This window comes from Harpia harpyja, chromosome 2, assembly GCF_026419915.1.
Source record: "Harpia harpyja isolate bHarHar1 chromosome 2, bHarHar1 primary haplotype, whole genome shotgun sequence".
Classification (NCBI taxonomy): domain Eukaryota; kingdom Metazoa; phylum Chordata; class Aves; order Accipitriformes; family Accipitridae; genus Harpia; species Harpia harpyja.
The window spans coordinates 70,999,390-71,019,638 of NC_068941.1; the positions used below are offsets into that span (position 1 = coordinate 70,999,390).

Genomic DNA, 20,249 nt, shown 5'->3' on the forward strand with positions numbered 1-20,249 from the left:
CTTAGAATTGTAGCATGGCAAATTGCATGGAACTTGGATAAGAACTTCTACAGAACTAGGTAAGGCCCAGAGCAACCTGATCTAACATAGAGGTTGGCCCTGCTCAGAGCTGGAGCTGAACCAGATGACATAAAGAAGTCCCTTCCAATCTAAATTACACTATGATTCTAATTTGAAAATTGCAGGTTTCAGTGAGAATGGTTTGGGTAAAAAGAGCCAGAACATTGTTCTGCTGTGCTTGTGGTTTGGATGTTAGATGTTATTATAGCATCAATGTAATAGGTCTATCAGTAGAACATCAAAGGTTTGATTTCAGAAACATGGAGTCTTTCATGCAAAACCAACATGCAATACATGGAGCAGCCTGCTATACTGTTTGTATTTAAAATTTTACATGCATCTTCATATTGCCACATACACAGATATATCTAGGCATGGTATCTAGATAGGACAAAGAACTCAAGGTAGATCTACTAAACAACAGACTGTTCAGTGGGCTCCTGAACACTGATTCTCAATGTGCAGTGGCAGAAAAACAAAACACAATCATTGGAAATAATGGTAAGTAGGAACCAAGAAGTTATATGGCATTGATGAGACTAGTATACTAGAATACTGTATACAGTTCTGGTGACTGCATTTTTTAGGGGTGTTCAGAAACTGGAAAGAGTGAAGAAAAGATCCACAGAAGAGAAGACTTCTGTATGACAGAGTTTGTTTGGCTTTAAAAAGACTGAGAGGTGATATGATTAGGGTGTATGGATAAAATACTGAGAATTAGATACAGGGTGCTGAATAATGCCTTTATACTAGCTTTTAAAAATAGCAGAACCGAAGGCAGAAAAGTTCAAACTGGTATATTTATTTTTAAAACTGAAGGTGAACAGTCATTGAGAATAGATTACTAAAAGAAGCAATGAATTCTCTAGCTCTGAATGTTCTCAGAAATATCTTTCTAGAGAGCCTGAATCAGAATTTACTGAGGTCAATACTGGCTTTTGATGGCTTCTTATAGTATATGTTAGACTATATGATTCAACAGTTTCTTCTGGCATTAATTTCAAGGAATCTTGTCCCTTTCTCCAACGAAACATCTCAGTTCTCGGATCAAAACATGCTGATGCCAGTTATTGCTCTAAGGTCTAAATCCAGCATTATTGCAGCTTCTCACATTTGTTATGCAGAGGACTGCAAGGGATACAGTCACTTTTAGAGCAATTCTGTGGTGATCCTGACTCATTTAAAGAAGAAAGTATTTCAAAAATTTTCAATCTTACATCCCTTCCTGAGAGTTGGTCATTTTGTAAACTCAGAATATGCAAATCCCACAGACAAATTTTGACTCAGTGATTTTAATGAACTGCTGGATGTCAGTTCCTTCAGTCAATAGGGATTACTTTCCTAAACAAATATGTGATATTTTATTATCTCCAGGTAATGCTAATTACACTGCAAGAAAATGAGAGACAATCTTTAATATCGCTATTAGCAGAGAAGCTTGGCAGAACGTGATTCACAGGTTTTCAGAGTACCTAGTAACTATATTCTAAATGAAACAAATTTACTCTGTCTTTAACACTAATTTTAATGGAAAAATATGAAACAAAGATCAGATCTGCTGGGAAAATAGGTAACCTTTTAAATTAATGTTCCCTGAGCCACAATTAATTTAGATTTAATAGGACAGTTAATGTATGTTATTTGAATACTGATTATTAAACATTCAGCAAGGATTAAATGTTACGTAATAGATTCATAACAGTGAAATTGATATGGACCTATTGCATAGCCATAATACTCTGCAAATATGCTTTAGTATGTAGTTGCTATTTGTTTAATATATAATAACTGTTTAATGAAGTCTAAATTAAATACTTAAATCTCAATTGAAAAAATGTCTAGGAAGTACAAAACACAATCTGGAATATGTTTACCATGCTGTGTTTATCAAGACAAAATCACGTTGTTTTGAAAAAAACAAAGAGTGAGTAGTCTGTGGGGCCTGCTTGAACAAAAAGTTTTCCCTGGATAGTTTCACTGCCAAAACTCCCATGAAAGTGCCTAGATGTCAGGATGATTAAGTACCCAAAAGCAGGATCCAGAAATTTTGCTGATGTTGACATCAAAATGCATTGTTTTCCCCATTTCCTTCCGCCTTGTGAAGCAAACCTATAATGCTGTATTAATTGCTATTTATTATCATGCTTCCTATTGCTTCATTTTTCATGGCTTGTGGTCGCTTACCAGAACTAAAAGTAATCCTATGGATAAAATGTACTGGAGAAAAGACCAGTATGAGGCTTACTGCAGATTGTTTGGAGCATGTTTCTATTTAGTAATTGAGGGTGCCACAAAGATCACTTCTCTAACGACAGGAGTGCTAGCTCTGCAACCAGATAGGCAAGCTATAACCTACTGCTGTGGCTCCACCTACTGAAAGGTATGGGTTTGAGTTCGGAAGGCATACCACGGTAAGACACATTGCTTCTCCTACCCACTTACTGCTTTTTTTGCATCTCTGCATGCTACTGGCTGTGTCATGTGTGTTTAAGCCACATAGGGTGCAGATGCATCCTGGTTACTTGACAGCAAGAACCCCAGCCTCTGTCTCAAGGGCAACATGTTACTTGTTGTCATCAATGTGTCTGTAACTCCTGCTTCATCAGCTGCAGGTAAACCTCTGAGCCCAGGTGTGCTTCTTATCATCCTCCCCTTTTGCTTTTTTGACTATCACCCAGGCCTGGCTCAGTCCTGTAGGATATTGGCTGAGCTACAGTCCCATGCCAGTGTGGGACTCAGCTGTCACTTGCCTCTGGCCAGTGTAGCTTTTTGATATTCTTTAACCATCACATTAGCCTTTTCCCTTCTGTTTTTCCTTCTGAATTTTCTGCCTGAGTTCGAGGTACTGCGCAGGGAAGAGAAAGAGAATCTCTTGCTTCAGGCGCCATTACGCAGCCAATAAAATTGGGACTTTTCTAGAGTTAATGTTCTGTAAAATCTAAGGTGATAAGATTTGGGAGTGAAGGAAATTCTTCAAAGTATTCATGTTAAGGAAGTTTAACTTCTGAACCATTTGAATTGCTTAAGCATCAGACAGCTTTTCTTTCATATGCATTGTTCACACAACAGTGCAAATCCCCATCTATCTAGCTAGACATAATCACTACCATCTTGGAGTACCATAGCCTTCTTTTCAGCCATAAGCACTGATGTGTTAGTAATGAAGTAGTTCAGCTTTTGTTTTCCCTACTAATTTTTCCCCACAACTCTGTGGGTTTGGATCCTACTTACATTATAACATCTATTCAATATTTAACAATGTTTAACAAGGAGTAGAAGGGAAACTATTTTATTTCCATTTTTATTAGCAGATGATTGCTTGGAAGCCTGTAAGCTTATTAATGCTGAGTAATGTGCCTAACTGATGACAATCTTTTCAGAAGGGGGTGAAATGACAGTTACACATTTTAGCAAAATTTTTAATGCAAGGTTGTATGAAAACTTCCATGCAAATACATATTTCCATAGCTTTACCTTTATTTTATTGAAAACTGACATCAGATATATAGAAAGCCAAGAGGTTTAAAAATTATATGAAACAATTATTTGGAGGCCAAACACTGAAAAAGTAGTGATGGAAATACATGTCAAAAAGAAACCTTGCACAACATATTTTACATATTTTTGAGCTGCTTACATTACTTTCTAAAATTTAGTGATGGGAGTGTATTTCAAAGTCAGTGTTCCATCTGCAATTATATACTAGAAGAGCAGAAGAGGAGTGAGATCCCTGTATGAGTCTGCTAAATCCACACAGTATGGGTTTTTTTTCCTTCACTCAAGGTAAAGAAAATAATGAAAATCAAGCATGAAAATCTTCAGGGCCTGACTGTTCTTTCTGCAGAAGTACAACTGGTGATATTTCAAGTTTTAATATAAAAAATTTCAGTGTCTAATTCTGGCTTAATTTGGGATTTATTGATAACCAAACCCAGAGACTTCTAAATAAAGAGCTTTGAGAGCATTCTCCTTTTAAGCACGTCCAAAAAGTTTTCCATAATAGGTATACAAACTAAGCTAACTAATGTTTGGTATTCTGCCAAAGCATTCTTGAAGTATGTCTACTTAAAGGAACAACCAGGTAAAGGGAAATAGTGTTTCTCCTCAGACTCCCAACTGAGTCTAAAAACTGTATTTTCCCCAGTTATACTACTGACACTGAAGATCTCTGACCCTTGACTGCAGTAGACTGGGGAGAGGGGCTTGCAGAGAACATCTCTGTGTATGAGAACAAATGGAGGATGTCCAACATGATAAACATCAGCCAAGCATCTGTGAATACCTGTGTTTGTCACACGCAACAGCAGGGCTTGGGGTAACTCAATGAACTGTCTGACAGAGGCAGGGATATAATACCACAACCTGCAGCTGTGTTGTTGTAGTAAGGTGACTCTGTGCCTGCTTGGATTTAGTGGTTACCAACAGCAAGCCAGCATGTGCCAGCAGTTATCATCACCTCCCTGTACTTGGAATAGCAAATAACCACAGTATTGCAGACATAGCTGAGGGCAACCAAATGCTTCCTCTTCCTTGACAACTGCTGTAGCAAACAAAACATAACTGACGATGTCCCAATCCATTAAGGAAAGAGATGAAATGTGGTAGGTAGAAGACTCCGTGGCAGTGAGAAGAAAAAAAGAGAAGATATGAAGGTACTGGCAGCATGGGAGTCCCTTGAGAGGAGAATTAGGCAGCAATCATTTCAGTGAAGGTGATGATAGCCCAGAAAAATGTGCAGAGATGTGAAACCTGAACTGACAAAAGCAAAGGACAAGAGTAAGCAAAGAAAAGAATCAGAATGAAAGACAGACAAAAATCGCTTAAAAGTTCCTATTTATCTCTCTGACCTGAGGACAAATGAAGGATTTGAAGTGCTGCCAAAGCTACCTTTGTTTACACATAAACACTGATAAGAATTTCTTTGCCTTCCCCTCTTTCCCATACTCTTCTTCTTAATATCTCGGACACAAAAAGTTAGTAATTAGTAGACTAGAAAGAAGAGTAAAAAAATTAATTTTCAAAATTGAATGTACTAGTAGCAAATTTTATGAAGGGAAGGGAAACAACAGAAAAGGACAAAGTATAATTGTTTGCAATCTGGAAGCAAAGCGCATTCAATAAAGTTCAAGTTACTGCCTCACCTCAAGTAAAGCATTACCAGCACCAACAAGATTACCAACACTGATGGAGAATGAGGGGATTGAGGGAAAGAAAGTTCATTGTTTTTCAATTCAGAAAAAGAAGGAAGAATTGCAGAAAGCGGTAATATTTACAGTAGCTGCTACCCCAGCTATAGCAAGTAAGATTTGGGAACAGCTTGCTCCCTTTTTTGCAGCTATATCATCTACTATAATAAAAGATATTGTCTCCCTCTACAAATCTTATCTTGAAATTACATAGGATGGCTTACTTTGCTGCGCTGGTGGGAGGTTCCACTCTCTTCCCTAGTGCCCTCGCCTTCCTTCAGATCTGGCACTCTTTTAACCCTTCCCTGAGTTGATTCAACTCAATAACCTGGCAGAAAACTAAACTCAAAAAAAGGTTAGCTTAGTTGTTGAGTTGAATCGGTTTACTGAACAATCAGCTGACTACCACAGGTGAAGCAAGAGAAAGGGCATATAACCTAAAGGTAGAGGGGCTGTTGGAAAGCTAGGAGGAACAGGACTTTCTGGTTTTTGAAGCAGATGTACAATGTAACTTTGTCCTTATATCCTTAGACCACTACAACTACAATAAAAGTAGTGATCTAATAAACTTGACAAAGGTATATCACAGTTCAAAAAAAACACATATGAAATTTGTTAAGTGACTCCTGTGGGACATATGTTTTGGATTAAGAGCTTTCCTGAATCAATGTAAGAAAATACATTTTCAAATCTTTGGCATGGAATGGAAGTTGCAGTAACTTGCATGAAAGAAGAGAGATGAGGCCTTTGAGAAGAGCCTTTTGCCTGGAGACTTCAAGCTTTTTCAAAACAGGTGAGGAACAATACGCCCTGGAACTACATTCACTGCAGAAGCAGACAAACTAAGAGAATATAAATCAACAGACAACAACACTTCAAGGTTTCAATAGTAGCAGTTTAAACAGAGGCATCATTTAAAATTGTAGGAGCTTTGCAACTGGGATCCATAATTAGAGATCTTAGCAGGGGTGGTCTCAGTGTCGTGGAAAGAACAGAGCAGATGATAGTTCAGAAACATCAAGGGCAAGTAACATGCTTGAATCTATAAATTAGAAGGAAAGGAATTGGATATGACATTAAGATGAAGAGGAGTGGCAAGAAATTTGTCTCTCCAGGATTATGGGAAAATCGAGAGTTAAGATGATCTATGATCACAGTCACCAGAAGCAACAGTTCACCACTTCCATCATCATCTTTAGACTATGTGACCATCTGGATTATCTCACTGATACAACTGGAGACTAATGGGGTCAAAACAGATGCATTGTCACAAATGCAAGACAAGGGAGAGGAGCAAGTAGCTTCAGAAAAAACATGGGAATGTTCCCTTCAGTAAGGGGAAGGGAAGACCTGCCAGAAGAGGCAGTTGTATGCCCTATCTCCATGTTGATCCTAACACAGCACAAAGTTTTTATGTAGCTGTGCAGTGAATCAGAACATGTTATTGACATAGCTGAAGGTTATGGGAAGAAAGTAGCCAAAGGGAAGAACTGTTTAACCCAGTACTACTTCTGAGGGAAGAAGTATCTTGGGCCCTGGTTTGATATAGTCGATCCAGCTTTAAAAATCCTGGTGCTAGATCAAAAATGATGGGGCTCCATGGTACAAAGCACTGATCCAATACAAATTCACTCTGCAGTTTGAATTTGTTTCAAACAAAGCCCAAAACAGAAGAATTAACTTTACACTAGTGAGTTTTATGCTAGTTAGATCTCTCTTCTATTACAGTTGGCACAACAGCAGTGTAAGAGTACAAAGGCATTGTCAACTTTGTATTTTGTGTCCTGACCTAATTTAGTTCAAGTGTAATACTGGCCTTGCATCTCACCCAGATCAGGTTGGTCCTGCTGAATGACTCAGTGGCACTCAAACCTAATATTAAAGTTCAGGGACCTGTGTCCTCTTTGCATTCTGGTCAACAATTTCAATAAGTGGGACATGTTCTATCTTCATTTGTAAGAGGCCATACAATCGAGGAGAGAAAACATGATGGTGGGTAAAGGGTATCTACAACATGCCCGGGTAATTGTGATGTTATTACTGTAACCTTGTTCTACTTCCCCCAATCCACAATTCCTATGGTTTGCCTGTATCTTTCCTCAGGTTACGTTTAAAACTGGGTCGCAACCTGAGTCTTCAACATTATTCAAGGACACCTTAGGTTAAAGACTTTGTAAGATTCATTTTGGCAGCTGTTCTTGCCAATGCCTAAAATTGCATTTCTGCATAATAACAGGTATTTTGCAGGGTGTTATTTGCCAGTGATCTTCTGTAAGGATGGGGCATTGTGAATTCTTGGTTAGGGATCAGAACTTCCTATGGGTTCTGCAAAGTCTCTCTTAACGTTTCTAAAGCAGGTGCTGCCAGTTCTTGTAATTTGATTGCGAGTTAGGTTAACAGTTATTTTATTATCCTCACACCTACCAGAGGCAAAGAACATACCGAGAATTTCTGCTGTCATTGGCACAAAGGCATTTATGCCTGGCTGTCCTGGCTGCAGAGAAATGTGAGAACATGACCTAACTACACGCAGAAAAGCAGTCCCAAGTGTGCAATGAAAAGACACGTTGTAGGCAGATGGGGTTTTTTTTTCACATTTGAGGTTATTGAAATAACTTTAACCATCCTTTGGTTCTTTGGCTGTCAAGCGGGAATAACAGGGTTACCTCACTTTACAGGGAGGATTTGAGGGCAAATGTCTTACAGGTACAAGATGCTTGGCTTTAGGAGTACTGAAAGCCACTCAGCACCTAGGCAGGGGAACGGCGACAGTCCCTCCTGCAGGACCAACGATTTGGACCTGGGGGCAAGGGGAAAGGCACTTTAGTAGAGGAGCGGGAACCAAACCGCTCCACCCTGCTACTGCGAGGGGGACAGGGCCCACGAAGTGTCAAAGGGACCCTCGGCTCTACAGGACGCTGGGGGGGGGGGGGCGGGGCAAAGACACCAGCCATCGGGGATCAGGCTACGGCCCGGGCAAACAGCCCCCGCTGGAGGAGGCCGCGGGAGGAAGGCCCCGACCGCTCGCAGTGCCGCCGCCGCGGGGAGCGGCAGGACCGAGGGCAGGCCCAGCGCTGCCGACGGCCCTGCCGAGGACGCGACGGCGGAACGGGCCAGGGTCTCCCCGTCGGGAAGGCGCTTCTCCCCCCGCCCAGGAAGCGCTCGCCCCCCTCCGCCGGGGAGCAGCACCTCCCCGCCGCGACCCCCCCCGTCGGGCGACGCGCATGCGCGGTGGCGGCCGCCGCCACCGCGACGCTTGCGCAGTGGGGCCTAGGCCCGGCGGGCACCCTCGCTGCCGCGGGGCTCCGGCACCGGCGGAAGGCGGCGCTGCTGCCGCTGCGCGAAGCCCGCCCGGCCCCGACACAAAGACGAGGGCGGCCGCGGCTCCTGCCCGCCCGCCCGCAGCCCACCGCCCCCGCGGCACCAGATGGCGGCAGCGCTGCGGCCGCGCCTGGCGCCGCCCCCGCGGAGCTAGGCCAGGGCCGAACCGCGCCCCCTTTCCTCCCCCCCCACCCCCCACGGCCTCGCTCGTTCATCTCCCGCCCGGCCCCGTCTGTCCCTGCCGCCTGCGGGAGGAGTGGAGCAGGGCCCTACACAGCCCCGCCATGCTGTCCCCCGGCCGCCGCGCTGCCTGCCGCCCATCGCGCCGCCGCCGCCGTCGTCGCCCGGCGGGGCTCCTGCCCGCTCTCCTGCTCCTGACGGCGCTGGGGGGCGGCGGCGCCGCGCTGCCCCCGGGCTGTAAGTACGACGGTCGTCCCAAGAGCGCCGGCAAAGCGTCGGCGGCCACCGGCGGCCCGGTGGAGGTGAAGGTAGTTTGCAGCAACCTGGAGCTCGTTCAGGTCCTGCCTCCCGAGGCGCTGCCTAACCGGACGGTCACCCTGTGAGTACCGGACCCGGTGGGGGGTGGGCGGCCTTGGTGCGACGTGGACGGGGTGGGGGGAGCGCCGGCCTGAGGTAAAATGGGGTCAGGCGCGGGGCGGGGGGGAAGCGTGGTTGACCCCCTCTGCTGCTGGGGGAAGCCCCAGAGGCGGATTTTTTGGGGGGGCTGTGCTTTTCATGTTTTCCCTTAGCTTCCCGGAGTGGTGATTTGGGGGGGGGGGGCGTCCCGTTACTCACCGCCCCCACGGAGCAGCATCCCCACACCCCCCCTTGCTCCTTCCTCCCCCTTGGGGCTGCTCTCCATCAAAGGGTTCACCCTGGTCGGAAAGCTTAGGTGTTCCTTTATTAAAAGTAATTCTGCTCTTTTTTGTTGTTTTGTTTTAACTTCCCTAAATTTATTTTTTTTAATCTCAGGAGAAGCTCAGCTTTGGAGTGTCGCGCTTTGAGGTAGTTCTAACAACCAAACGCAAATAGAGAGCGTGAGCCGCTCAGCGTGCAGTATGCTAGGTGGGCCTGAAGTTTTGCGGTAGCAAACAGCAAGTTGTTTGTTGCAGGTCATGATAAAACCAGCCAAAGGGATTTATTTTGTTTCTTCTTTGGAAAAAAGGTCAGTTTACTTCCATGTAGCAGTAGGCGTGCTCTTTTTAAGTGGAGGCAATCCTAGCTCATCTATTTGAATAACAAGTTTCAAACAGGATGTGCAACTTACTCCAAAGTAAGAAATATGTTGCTATTTACTTAGACGTGAGTGTGCACATGTAAAGAAAAGATTTGCAAGTTGTTTTTCTTCCCGAGATGTTAATCGGTCACTCTAGCAAAGAAGTTTGTAGAATGGTTTGGGTTGGAAGTGAGCTTTAAAGATCACCTAGTCCAAACCCCCTGACATGGGCAAGGACGTTTGCAGCACTGGATTTCGTCGGTTGATGGTCCTAAAAGGGGAAACCTGTCCCCTCTTTAGAGACCCTTAAAGTGCCTGTGCTACCATGGGAAGACTCAAATGCAACCAAGTAGTATGCAAGAAAATTGGTTAAAAGAAACTGAATTATGGGGTCTAGCTTAAGATATTTATCTACTTAACTGGAAATCACAGGTTTGAAAGATCTACCAATAATCCGAGTTTAATAAACACAGAATGTATATAGTTCTGTCATGAGAACAACAATCTGACTGCTGCTTTTGCGAACATTGACAGCACTGAAACACCAAGGAAGGGCTTCCTTCCGGAAGTCCTAGTGTGGTGTGGACCCAGTCAGCAGCAGATACATGGATATGGACCTATGAGAAAAGGGAAAGCCAAAAAAGGGAGGTGGTTAAGGCTAAAGTAGTTGTTCTTGCTTGGCAGTCTGCAAGGGTTCAGAGAGTATTTCTAAATTACCTGTGAGAAGTGACCAGAAATATTCATATGTGAAGTTTCTGAAGTAGTAAAGAAAGCTAAAAGTAGAAGGTGACTGCTGTTTGATCAACAAATCCATTTTAGTCTTTTTTAGCCTCCAATGCTTTACAGCTGATTAACTTAAAAATAGAGTATTATCCATTAAAATTTTGATAAAAGTAGATGTTAGTACAGTTGATACACTGAAGTTGACTGTGGGGGTCTTTTAGTTCAAAAAACTTGGAGTCACAGCTCTGCTGTGAAAGACAAGCAGATATCAAACACAGCAGCCTTGCTATGAATGGACCTTTGTTCATAATTGCAGTGACAGAAGAATTTGGGAGAATGGTTCATCTTTCATCTTTATTTTCATACTCCTTCATTATCTAGAGCATATCTGCATACACTAATGAGTTGCTTTCAGTTTTAACTGGCCTTTGAAGTTAATGATAACTTCCGAAACATTTGTTTTTCCCTTTTAATAAACGTAGCAAGAAACAATGTGATTTTTTCATTGTTACGTGTAGTAACTATCATAACTGTGTTGATACAATTAATATGAACACACACTTTGAAATTTTACTTAAATATGAGGCAAAGATTACTAAACCAATGCTGCTTTTTCTAACAGAGTGGGCACAATAACTGTTGTGGTTCAGGATCTTTCAAGTTTGTTGACTCTTGAGGCATGACTTTCATATCTCTGAGAGAGTTTGTTTTTGTGGTTGGGGTTTTTTTGGTGTGTGTTTTTTGTTTTTTTTTTTTTTTAATTTGAATCCATGTTAACCTGGTTAGAAAGTTTTGGTGATTTATGGGGTGTGTTGCCAAGTGCCATTTCATTAACATGTTGATTAGTAGTGGCTGGGTTAATTGTTATCTAATCTTTTGCCAAAAATTACTTTCTTTTCCAAGCTGATACTTAGAATTGCAGCACTTGGTGGATAGTGGAAGGTTGTCTGATTAGAGTCAAACTGCCCTGAGTTATCTTGAATCTTGATTCTTGTGGGATTCTTCTATTAAGATAAGTACTAGTTCTGTTATATCTTTGTGGATTAGTGGATCACTGCAGAGATAAGTAGCTGAAAATAGATCGTTGTTGTGTAGGTCAGCTGCATTTTAATTCAGTTAATTTTCTTTTATGTTGACTCTTTGCGCAAACTGATTTTAAATATGAGTAGCTCTATAGTTTTATATAACTTTGGGGGTTTTGAGGGAGCTAAGAATGACTCGAATGAAGTGATTAATTTTAGAAATCCTGATTCCATCCTTATCGTTGATTAAACTCTTAGACTTTCAGTAGATCAGCTGCTGTGCACTTAGCATTTACAATTTTTTTTTCCCCAATGAAATATTTTTGAAGACAAAAATCTCTAAAAAGTGAGGAAATAAGGGAAATAGTGGAAATTAGAATAAACTAGTAACATCTGAGGATGCTGGCCAGGTTCTTTCATTCTTGCACACAATTGTAGTTAGTGGTTAACAATGATATTGATAAGTTGGGGAAGGTCACTTAGTTTACAAAATGCCTTGGCCTTTTTTTGCCACAAAACATTTTATTGTCCTAGTAATTTAGGTCAGTAGTATTTAGAACCTTTAGTAACAATTCAGAAAAAATATCCTAACTTGATTTCAATTGATAAGAGATAAAATAAGTTTGTTTCATGATTGAGGAAGGAAAGCAAACACTGGAGGAAGACTATTAATGGGAGAATAAGTAATGTTTGGGATTTCTGGCAGTACTGTAAATTGAGATTCCTTTAGAATCCAGGTAGCATTAGCTGGTGCTTTACTGAGCAGTTAGGTCAAATTCCAAGGTGAATTCAAGTTTAGTTATAGCTAAGGAAGGGACTTTTTTGTAGACTTATATAATAAAACCCGATTGGGATACACATGAAGGGTGTATCTACATGAACACCATAGGTGGCTTTGACCTTGTAGTTTAACCAGCCAGATGAGATGCTTTTGGTGTGAAGATAACGTAACTGGGTGAATGTGACTCGGTGCTTTGTCTGACATGCTCTGTATTTCAGTAGATACTGAAGCTGTGGCCCCAATTTACATTTAAGTGAGGAATGCACTATGCTCTTGTAATAGAAGTCTGAGATAAGATATCCATTGGTGTTGTGTTTCTTTGATGCAAGCTCAAATGATGTCATAACTTGGTGGGTATTAGCCATTACTTCGTTCTTCGGAAGAGAATGTGTAATCCTACTGAAGACAATCCCGTGAAGTTGTAGTCCTTGTTATTTATTGAGAATTTTGGTTACCCGTTACACATAGGTTATTCTATAGGAATAAGAATCTAAATAAATGGAGGAAGAGCATATGTACTCAGTAAAGAGTCATGTTTCTGAATCAGGAGCCTTACTGCAAACAACTTTGCTTACCCACATATCCTGATAGGAACATATGAGTATCAGTGTTTGCACTTGCAAGTGTTAGAATTTACAAGCCAGAGCATTAGCCTGGATTTGTGTTCAGAACTGTTCAAAGATATGCTTAACTGGGTTGCTGTTGAGAAAAGTCTTAAAATGTCACAGTTTTTGTCCAGCTCCTAAATATAATCATGTCAGACTACATCCATGAGTAGTCTATCAGTAGTTTTAGCTAAGCAGCTGAAAGGCATACTTGGCCTTCCAGATATCTGCACAGCCTCTCTGTTTGTAACACAAATTCCTAAATTCCAAAAGTTTCAAAGCAAAACGTCACTCAAGTGACTACTCAATACAAGTAGTCACTTGTATTACAATGTGTGATTACATTGTAATTACCTGAATTATGTGTAATTATGTGAGTAATTTTTTCCTTCTTACAGAAAAAGGACTTCAAGTTTTAATATTTGTTTTCATTTTATGTATTGATTTATTTTTAATATTCTTTTCTTTTTTTGAGGCGTGATCTGATGCTTTGCTAAATTGTTTTCATTTCCTTTGGTGGGCTGACCCTGTCTGGATGCCAGGTGCCCACCAAAGCTGCTTTATCACTCCCTCTCCTCAGCTGGACAGGGGAGAGAGAATACAACAAAAGGCTTGTGGGTTGAGTTAAGGACTGGGTGAGATCACTCAGCAGTTAGTGTCACGGGCAAAATAGACTCAACTTGGCGAAATTAGTTTAATTTATTACCAATCAAATCAGAGTAGGGTAATGAAAATAAACCCAAATCTTAAAACACCTTCCCCCCACCCCTCCCTTCTTCCTGGTCTTAACTTTACTCCTGATTTTCTCTACCTCCTCCCCTGCAGCAGCCCAGGGGAACGGAGAATGGGGATTGTGGTCACATCAGACGTTGTTTCTGCCACTCCTTCCTCCTCAGGGGGAGCACTCCTCACACTTTTCCCCTGTTCCAGTGTGGGGTCCTTCCCACGGGCTGCAGTCCTTCAGGCACAGACCGCTCCAGCATGGGTCCCCCGTGGGGTCACAAGTCCTGCCAGCAAACCTGCTCCAGTGTGGGCTTCTCACTCCATGGGTCCGCAAGTCCTGCCAGGAGGCTGCTGCAGCGCAGGCTTCCCATGGGGTCATAGCCTCCTTCGGGCACCCACCTGCTCTGGCGTGGGGTCCTCCCCGGGCTGCAGGTGGATATCTGCTCCACTGTGGACCTCCATGGGCTGCAGGGGGACAGCCTGCCTCACCATGGTCTTCCCCACAGGCTGCAGGGGAATCTCTGCTCCAGCGCTTGGAGCACCTCTTCCCCCTCCTTCTTCATTGACCTGGGGGTCTGCAGGGTTGTTTCTCTCATGTATTCTCACTTGTCTGTCCGGCTGAAGTTGCCAGTTTTGGTTTTTTGTTCCCCATTCTTGAATACGTTATCACAGGGGCACTACCGCTGTTACTGATGGGCTCGGCCTTGGCTGGCGCCAGGTCCATCTTGGAGCCGGCTGGCATTGTCTCTGTCAGGCATAGGGGAAGCTTCTGGCAGCTTCGCACAGAATCCACCCCCATAGCCTCCCCACTACCAAAACCTTGCCATGCAAACCCAATACACCTTTGTTTTATTTAGTTGGGCCTTTCTTTATTACATGTTTGGAAAAAAGTGTTTACCAAAACCTTGACAAACAGAAAGTATAGGCATAGTAAATGTCTTCTGTGGAAATTTGCCTCTTCTTTTAAAGTACATTTCCATTATTAACTGGAGGGTGCTCTTGACAGCTAATCCCTTTTTAGTTAAAACAGTCTAAAATAGACAATTTTAAGTGTTCAGTACTAATAACTTGGGCAGTGTTAATATTTTTTTGAAGACACAAAGGGCTAATAACTCCCATTAAAACTTACCTTAAAATTTTCTTCAGTCGTGGATCCATGGACTATGCAAAATATGTTTTACTCATGAACACATGGCAGTACAGAGACAGTACTTGATAATTGTCATATCCACAATTTAGTAATTCACAAGTACTTGTACATGCCTTTTTACCAGTGGCATCTGACTCCTAAAATCATTAGTGAAGTTTCATTTTCTGATAGGCTTCTATTCTAGTAGACCTATTCAGTGTAAATCTATCAGATTTTGTGCACGTCTTTTACCTTGTTGAGAAGACAGCAAGCCACATTCGAAATCAGATTCATGCTTTGCAGTATGCCCTGTTCCAACACTGATTCATTATTGTGGGGTTATTATTATAGCATATTGAATACATACATTCATCTTTTATGATTGTGTACACTTTTGTGTGTATATGAGTATTGCAAGAAAATTCTGAGGTCACAATTTGAACAGTGTTTTCTTCTAAATTGCAGTATTTTGTTCTACCCAAGTAACTATTCAGCTTTGGAAGACATCATGTTACGTTGTTAATACGTATCCAGTGGGATATCCAGTCAAGTTTGAATAGTGTTCTCTTGTTTCTTTTAGTGTTGCAGTAATGGCTTTAACATACATGGTGCGTTGTAATTGGTAGTAGTCTTCATGCAATAATGATTGTATCAATGCATGCTGATTTTTTTTCTAAAGGTTATTCTTCTATATAAGCATTTTTTAAATTGTTTTAGGTGCCTTTCACAATGAGATTATTGTACTTTTGATTAAATACATGAAGTAATTAGAAATATGGCTTCTGTACCATAGAGAAAACTGTAGGCAGTTGTTACAAGCCTGGGGCTTAGATTTTGAATGAGAGCTATGTATTGATTACTGCTGAGTTGAAAATAAGGGAGGAGGACAGCAATAAGTTCTGCAAAATTCTGGAGAGCAAATTAAAATTTTTATAATGAGTACAAATTAATTTTTGTAATTCTCTGAGCCACAATATTAATGTAGAATTGCCCAATACCTTTATTCCCATGAAGATATCCATATAAGCAGTGCCCTTTATGTGTTCATTAAGTGAGTATTAAATGTTCAATGCATTATGCTTTAGGTAGCCTTAAGAAGAGAGATTTTCATCTTCAGGACTAATCCTTTTTTCTTCTGTTGTTGTCTTTTATTGATCAGTAGTACTCCTGTTTTTGTTTCAGTCCCGCAAAGTATTAAAATTTAAAAGTTAATGCCAAGAGTTAAAGAAATAGAACTAGAATTTGTGCTGCAGTGATGAAAAATGAGTAACTACATGTGTCTCATTCATTTCTGCTTGCAGTTTGTTCATGTTTCAGAGGTTTTTTTTGTAATTTAAAACAAGTATGGAGCTGCAAGGTTAGATTTTTCAGAATTTAATTGTTCCCATATGTACTTTGCATGGGCCAGATATGTTGCAGGTTCATGAACATTTGTCATTACTTCCTTTAGTCTGTATCTTCACTGTAATAGTATCTATAACTCTTGACTCTCTACAGTTTAAATGCTTTCTTTGTACCAGTAGTTAATCCATTAAGATTCAAAACAGTTGAGCATTTCTTTTCATTAATAATAATAAATTGTTTTAAATTTAAGAACTTCAGATAACTAAAGTATGTTTTAGTGAGTTTTGCTTTCTGCAGTGAGATAATTAATGAATTTTAAATATTAATTTGTAAAATCTTAAATACTCTATTAAATATCTTTAGTCTTTTAACACAGTAAATAGGTGAGAATTTTATTTTCACCTTTGGATTTCACTGTTGGGCTGTTTAGCAGTGAAAACTGCAATGTCTTGTTGCCTTTAGAACACTACAGTGGGACAGTTCGTATCCTTTAATTACTGTTTATTTGCATTACTGTGTGGTGACTCCTCCTTTGGTAATGACACAGGGCATGTCCAGTGGTGCAGTACAGTACTGTCCTGCAGATCTCCAAGCTGCCTTAGAGTGAATGGGATGCCAGTGCACTGCAGTACAGAGCAGCTAGGTCCCGAAGTAGCATAGTTGCTTTGGTGGTGTGTGTGGTCCAAGCTAGTCAGCCAGTTTTGGCAGGGCTGCAGAGTTGTCGCTTTTAGAGTAGGAACTTGACCCTTTTTGTCAAGGCAGACCAACTAAGAGCTTTTTTGGGGAAAAAAACCCAAACAAACCAAACATAATAAATGCAGATTGATTAAAGATGTTTAAGAAATAGGCAGCTTAATTCCACAATTCTGTCTGCACTGGACAGTGTATTCTAGGATTCATCCAGACAAGTCTCGAGCATTACAGCTCTAGGTGGCTGTGGGCTGTGCCACCTTCAGGTGCTTTGTCCAAGAGTACAATCTGTGTGCTGTGCTAGGTCAGTTCAATCTAGGGAAAAAAACAGTCTTTGAGGTAGAGGGAGGGAGGTTAGGGTCTAGACACAGAGTGAAGAAGGGCAGGGAGAATGGATTAAATGGTAGAAACTACTACTGGGAGTTGGGGAGGAGTTGAGATGGGAGTGTGTGTTTCTTTGAATGGATGTGTTTGTTACGGAGGTGGGAAATGAGAAGGACTTCAGAGGGAATGGAGGCAGCACAGATAAGGTGCTGAAGGATGAGTGTAACTGGCTTAGTGCGAGATGGGCAAGAATTCTCAGAAATTCAGCAGCTACCCACAAAATCAGTAAAGGCAGGATTAGTGACTGGATGCCAGTAGGAGAAGATGGATCATACAAGGAAATGGTAGTGGTATAACACAGTCTGGGAAGACTCTTCTGGTATGGTCCACATGGTGTGCTATTTCCATCTGAGGAGATGAACATACAGGCTTCTTTCTGTCGGATACAGGAACTCGTTATTAGCCCATGTTGTTATAGAATAGGTTTTACCTTGAAACTTAGGATCAGACAGAGTTTGCAAGTTATGCTCAGATTTCTAAAAGCATCCTGTAAGACATCCCAAATGACTGATTCTAATATCTCAAACTGTTGTTTTAGGATAACAGCCTTTGTTGTCAACAGAAATTTAAACCAATTCTCAAAATTGTGTGTTGATGGGCTCATTAGTTTCCATGGGTTGCAGTGAGCTAACCTTACAGCTCTGTGCTGGAGAAGGGAGATCCCCTTCCACCCTCTCTTGGTGCTTCTGACACAGGGATGATCAAGAGCAAGGGCAGGGGAGAGGAGATCTCCCCCTCTGAGTGCTGAAAGTTAGATCCAGATCCAGCTGCCTGTAAAACTGTACCCTGAATTGGAGCTGTTTTTTCCTGTCCCTTGCTGCTGTACTAGCATTTGTCTGGCTCCGTGCCTGGTCAGTTCAGGGAGCTAAACTATCCAAAAACTGTTGAATTCTGTAGGATTAGGCTATAAATTTTTGTGAAAATATATCTTCGTGTGCCAGCAGTTGACGGGAAGTGCTTGCTAATGTGTCTAGACAAAGCACTTTCTAGAGAGTACATATACCTGATAGGAAATGTAAATACATGTGAGACTGGGCGTGGCAGTATATGCTATAATTAATACTACTGTGATATGACACATAGAATGTATTGGCTATATCAGCTTAAGTTAGGCGAGTCTGGCTAGCCATCTGTGTGTGTGTAGTATTTCTTGTGAAGGGAGTTACTCTTTTATGTGTATGTATGGAGGTTGGAGGGGTAGGGTAAACTTGCACTGAACCACAAGTCAGTGAGAATCCTAAAAAGTGTACATGTGGTGGATAAGAAGTGGGAAACTCAGGAGGGAGCAGAAGGAAGAGGAGGAAGACAGGAGGGTTACTACAGAAAAAGTCAATCATCATCTCTTAAACTAATGCAGATGCTACAGATAGGAAGAGGTGGGGAGAGAGATTTGGAGGAAGCTTCCCAGAATGTAATGGTCACAAGGGTTAGGTTACCAATGCTTTTGGTTAGCTTTAGAAACAGCAACTCAGAGTTAGTGCTGGAAGAAATTGGATATTGCTGTGTCCTCTTAATTTTCTCTTAGGTAGGCTTTCCAACCCAGGATAGGTACTAGAAAGAGAGGTTTGGCTGGTAAGGCCATAATTTCACAAGAATTTCTTTTGATAGTAGTATCATTTTCAGCAGCATTGCTACTCATTATTGTATTCTGGTTTGCATCTCAGTTCTGTCCTTTTTCTAGGATGATTTTTATTTAGTACTTTTACATAGGAAATTCACTGAGGTTCTTCAGTGATTGGCACTGTATTTCACTAGAAATAAAGAATTTCTGTCCTTAAAGAACGGTTTATCCTTAAAGAAAGGCAAGAAATAAAGCATGTGGCCACATACTGAATATCAAGAAAAAAAATATCTTTAATAGCAGTACACGAAGTGAGCATTGTTGCTTGAATGCTGCAGAGATTGTATAGAAACAAAAGTCTGTCATTATAGCATATGAAGTTAGCACATTCCCAGTTAAAAATGAAGTGATATAGACACAGTTTTAATTCTGTAATTTCATTACTTCTGAGTGTTTTAGTTTACAATCTTAATATTGTTTAATATGCATAATAATGAAATAGCACAGGAAGTCTTTTATCTGTTGCAAACTTATATTTTGCAAATGTTTCATTGCTAAGCTTCCTCGATTATAATGTTATTGTTAAATTGGAAAATAGTCTCCTTTTGTTAGGGGCTTTGGAAAGATTCATAATTCTTTCTCTGTATATAGCTTGGGGAGTGTTTTCATTTCAGGGTTACTTTTAAGGAAGTACTACTGTTCATGTTCTGCTCAGTCCATTACTTCTTTCCCTTTGACACCAGTAACTCTCTAGAAGGCAAAATACTGACTGTTGAAAAATACTGGGTTTTGTATCCTTGTTAAATCACAGCTTCTACAAGATAAACTTCAAAAAATGTTTTTTTTTTTTTTTGCATGTTCACGGCTTTCAGCAGAAGGCATTTTTCTTACTTGTACAGATGGTTATTTTAGTCCAATTTTTGCTGGTGGCCGCTTTCCCAGTCCTTAGAGTATACAGCCATCATCATGAAATGATCTGATTTATTTTCTATTTCCTGGCTCTCTATTTGGGTCTGTTAAAACATGTTCTGGAAGCTACTTCAGCATTCACCTAGAAGTTACGCTGTCTCCCAGTCTTTACACAGGCTTCCTGGAGGCCATTTTGACTATTTTGTAATAGTGTTAATGGACGTGTGTGTATTTTAATAGTATCCTATGAAAGGATTCATTTGTGAAGTTTGGAGGTGCATTCTAAATTCCTGTCTAGTTGACTGCTGTCTTAGTGATGGTTGTTTTATAGCTGACAAACCAAAATTGTTTCATAGAACAAAACTTTTTTTACTTGGTGCTTATCACCTTATTCTAATGGTAAAAACAAATCAAGCCTTGATTTTTTTTTTTTTTCCCCCTGCTGTATCAAAAAGAAAAGGATGATTACATCACCTTTAGTATCTGTTGCTAAAACTTTTTGTAGTACAAAAGACAGACTTTGGGTTTGACTGCATAGTTATGTTTTGCATGCTAGCAACTGGGCATCTATTGCTAAAGGTCTTGCCAATAAGAG

The 20,249-nt window shown here is 41.1% G+C and overlaps 1 protein-coding gene across 2 annotated transcripts in view; it reads left to right on the plus strand.

Moving 5' to 3' along the window:
- Positions 1-8,767: 8,767 nt before the first annotated feature.
- The window catches only part of ADGRA3 (adhesion G protein-coupled receptor A3), a 63,658-nt gene continuing 52,176 nt past the window's right edge, over positions 8,768-20,249 (plus strand). For both annotated transcript variants that reach the window (XM_052780345.1, XM_052780346.1), the window contains exon 1: positions 8,768-9,126. In XM_052780345.1, the coding sequence (XP_052636305.1) occupies positions 8,852-9,126 (275 nt within the window). In that variant the 5' untranslated portion in view covers positions 8,768-8,851. The remainder of the gene's footprint in view (positions 9,127-20,249) is intronic.